This window comes from Dendroctonus ponderosae, unplaced genomic scaffold, assembly GCF_020466585.1.
Source record: "Dendroctonus ponderosae isolate FM_Combo_2020 unplaced genomic scaffold, Dpon_F_20191213v2 Dpon_F_20191213_4, whole genome shotgun sequence".
NCBI classification, from domain to species: Eukaryota; Metazoa; Arthropoda; class Insecta; order Coleoptera; family Curculionidae; genus Dendroctonus; species Dendroctonus ponderosae.
In genome coordinates, this window is record NW_026018611.1 from 667,538 (window position 1) to 670,235 (window position 2,698).

Below are 2,698 nucleotides of genomic sequence, written 5' to 3' on the forward strand. Positions count from 1 at the left end.
CTTAGTACGGCTCGCATATGCTCAAATGGGTCTAAAAACTCAGAAAGTGCTTGGCTTTGAGTGGAATTTGGCCAGTATGAAGCTGAATCCCTTGACTTAACGTACTCAAAATATGAAATGTCTACTTCTTTGTACAGTTCGGAACCTCGCGAATTTATAACGAAACTTGACAAGTTAAATGCTCATCTGCCACTTTCAGGCCTCAGATCAACCGTGACTTAAAACGCCCTAAAATTCGCCCCACAGAACGATTAAATCATCAGAAAAATCCTACTTACATTTTGAAGCGCGTTCTTTTGTTTCTCCAACCCTTAGACGGGCAATTGAAAGCAAAATCCACAGGTTGCTGAACTCGAAGGTGAAAAAAGAAAACGTCAAGTCGGAAAACTATTGCGGAGAGAAAAGCTGTTCGTTAGATTTTCCGCGGCGCATGTCAGAGCCGTATCGATTTTAAATTGCCGCTTTCCGTAAACCGGCAGAAAACGAAATAATAACAAGTGGGGCGCAACGCGCCAGTCATTCACTGGAGCCTTCAGCACCTTTGAGCCAATGACCGTTCAGGAAAGCTGCGACGTTGCCGGTTACCACTCGGAGCTGTTTAACAAAAGTCTTATGCTACAAAGCGAAACAAGTACAAAATAGTTTCAGTTAAAAACGCAAAAACATTGCGAACAAAGTCCGCGCAAAAATCAAAGACGGTTATTGTTAATTTCTTTAAATTTTCGCCCGACTAAAGGTTTCGGAAAATTAAAGTGAATATGTCCAGAAATCACCGTTCAAAGTCAACGTGACAACGCCGCCGACGCTACAGCGCATGAGTGGCAAACCAGGCGCAAGCTCCACCGTGACATTACCTTCTTGACTTGTGTCAGTCGGTTCTGACAAAGACGTTTAGTCTGAGCTAAATCAGCGACCAAGTTGTTTTGAATATTCGGGCTTTTCCGCAAGTTTTAATCGAAGAGTTTTCACTGCCGTAAACGTTCGCGAGCTTTTAACGTGTGTAGGCCGCATCCGTTCACTCTTTGCCACCCTCTAAAGCGGGCAAAAGTGCATTGTTGCGTCACGCCAGCAAGGCCATTTTGAATTTGTGCTCAGTTGGATTTTTTTTCGATTCCACGGTTTTTCGGGCTAATTTACCGCAAATTTTGCCCATCGAACAGCACCGGAAAAACATCAAAATTCCGGTACCGACGGGGTGTACGGATACCCTCCACGGGACAGTACAGATGAATAATAGAAGAAAAGGTAGAGGAGGCGCCTCTACTAGGTATGTACTGTTGTAGTTTGTAGTGTTTTTTGAAGGGGAATTTTTGGGACAGCGACAGCGTCAATGAGCCCAAGAAACCCCATTTCCAGCCCTGTTGTTTTGTTGCCTGGCTTGGTGTTTTCAAGCCGCTGTTTCATTGTTTTGGTTCTGCAAAATTGTCTAATGACGAAGGATCTGATAGAACAGACCATTGCACTATTGAATGCATGCAAAATCAATCCAGTTTTCTTGAGTGACCAGATTTTCTTGAGAAAAACTCATCAAACCCTCCGTGCTCGTGGAGAATTCGACCACCTTGAACAAGGTTCTTCACACCTTTTGGGTCCCCATTGAGGCAGTAACAATGAGATCTGACCATTGTCTAAAGGAGAAAGTTTATGGCCCCTAAAGTGACCTGCTCGGTCCTAAACGGACAAATCTCGAACCCTACTCGTCTTTATCTATGCTAGAACCCGATAAGAATCATGCTCATTAGCAAGGCAATTTGCTTTTACTCTTAGATATTCTTAAGTGAATTTTGATCGACAATATATTTCCCATTAGTCTCAAACGCTCATTATATGCATATAGCTGCCTCTAACATTCCATTGGTTTTTCACATGCTCAATTTCCTGAAACTGATATTGTCATTCTGGACCGTAGCAAGCATCGGGCGTCTTACTCGCACGCATGGGGGTCTGTGAGAGATGCCAGATAATCTCAGCGCTGCTGTGTTCGAACTTTATACTGTTGCGACTGGAAATATTTCGTTTTTGGGCAGCTTTTTCAATTTGAAAGCGTAAAAAACGCAGATTTCTGCCAGGTTTTCCCGGTCTTTGAGCGACGGGAGAACCATCATAGACTCGATTTATGGAAATCCGTCTAGTTTAAATAATGCTGATTGCAAAAACCTGTTCGTGCTTGCATGGTAAAACAACGGCAATCGTTCAGGTAGTCGGTTGAGGAACAAAATTGTAGATGTAGTTTCCTAAAATGCGAAGTTAAATAACACATGATTTTTTTACAAACTTCTTTTTGGGTATTTCGCATCAAAAATTTTTGTCTTAAAAAAAGACAGAATTTCCTCACGTCTTTTATTACAGATTGATAAATAGTGCTCCTATTTCGCAATAAGAACGAATTATTTATCAAGAACTATCACCTAGAGGGTATCCTGCGACACACTTAGGCTCAAGCTGTAAGAGAAAATTCCAATTAGTAGAGAAATTAATTTGGAAAATTACCTTGACGTTTCGATAGCTATTTTCTGCTCTCGTTATCAAAAGAACCTAAATGGGTCTAAAAAAGAGTATGTTAATAAATAATAATAATAACTGATAACTGACAATTTGCACAAACGAATTATCAGAGCGAATTTTCATATACTGTATTATCCTACTATTGTTACACAATTTATTAACATACTCTTTTTTAGGTTCATTTAGGTTCTTT

The 2,698-nt window shown here is 40.9% G+C and overlaps 2 protein-coding genes across 4 annotated transcripts in view; one reads left to right on the forward strand and one right to left on the reverse strand.

Annotated features, from left to right (window-relative positions):
* The window catches only part of LOC109540097, a 3,270-nt gene extending 2,781 nt beyond the window's left edge, over window positions 1-489 (reverse strand). For all 3 annotated transcript variants that reach the window (XM_019908297.2, XM_019908296.2, XM_019908295.2), the window contains exon 1: window positions 279-489. The gene's annotated coding sequence lies outside the window, so the exon portion shown is untranslated. The remainder of the gene's footprint in view (window positions 1-278) is intronic.
* Window positions 490-842: 353 nt separating this feature from the next.
* LOC125504191 (ataxin-2 homolog) overlaps window positions 843-2,698 on the forward strand; it is a gene marked incomplete at its 3' end in the record, with an annotated part of 13,492 nt that continues 11,636 nt past the window's right edge. Inside the window, 1 exon segment of the mRNA XM_048665804.1 lies at window positions 843-1,267. Within this exon segment, the coding sequence (XP_048521761.1) occupies window positions 1,227-1,267 (41 nt within the window).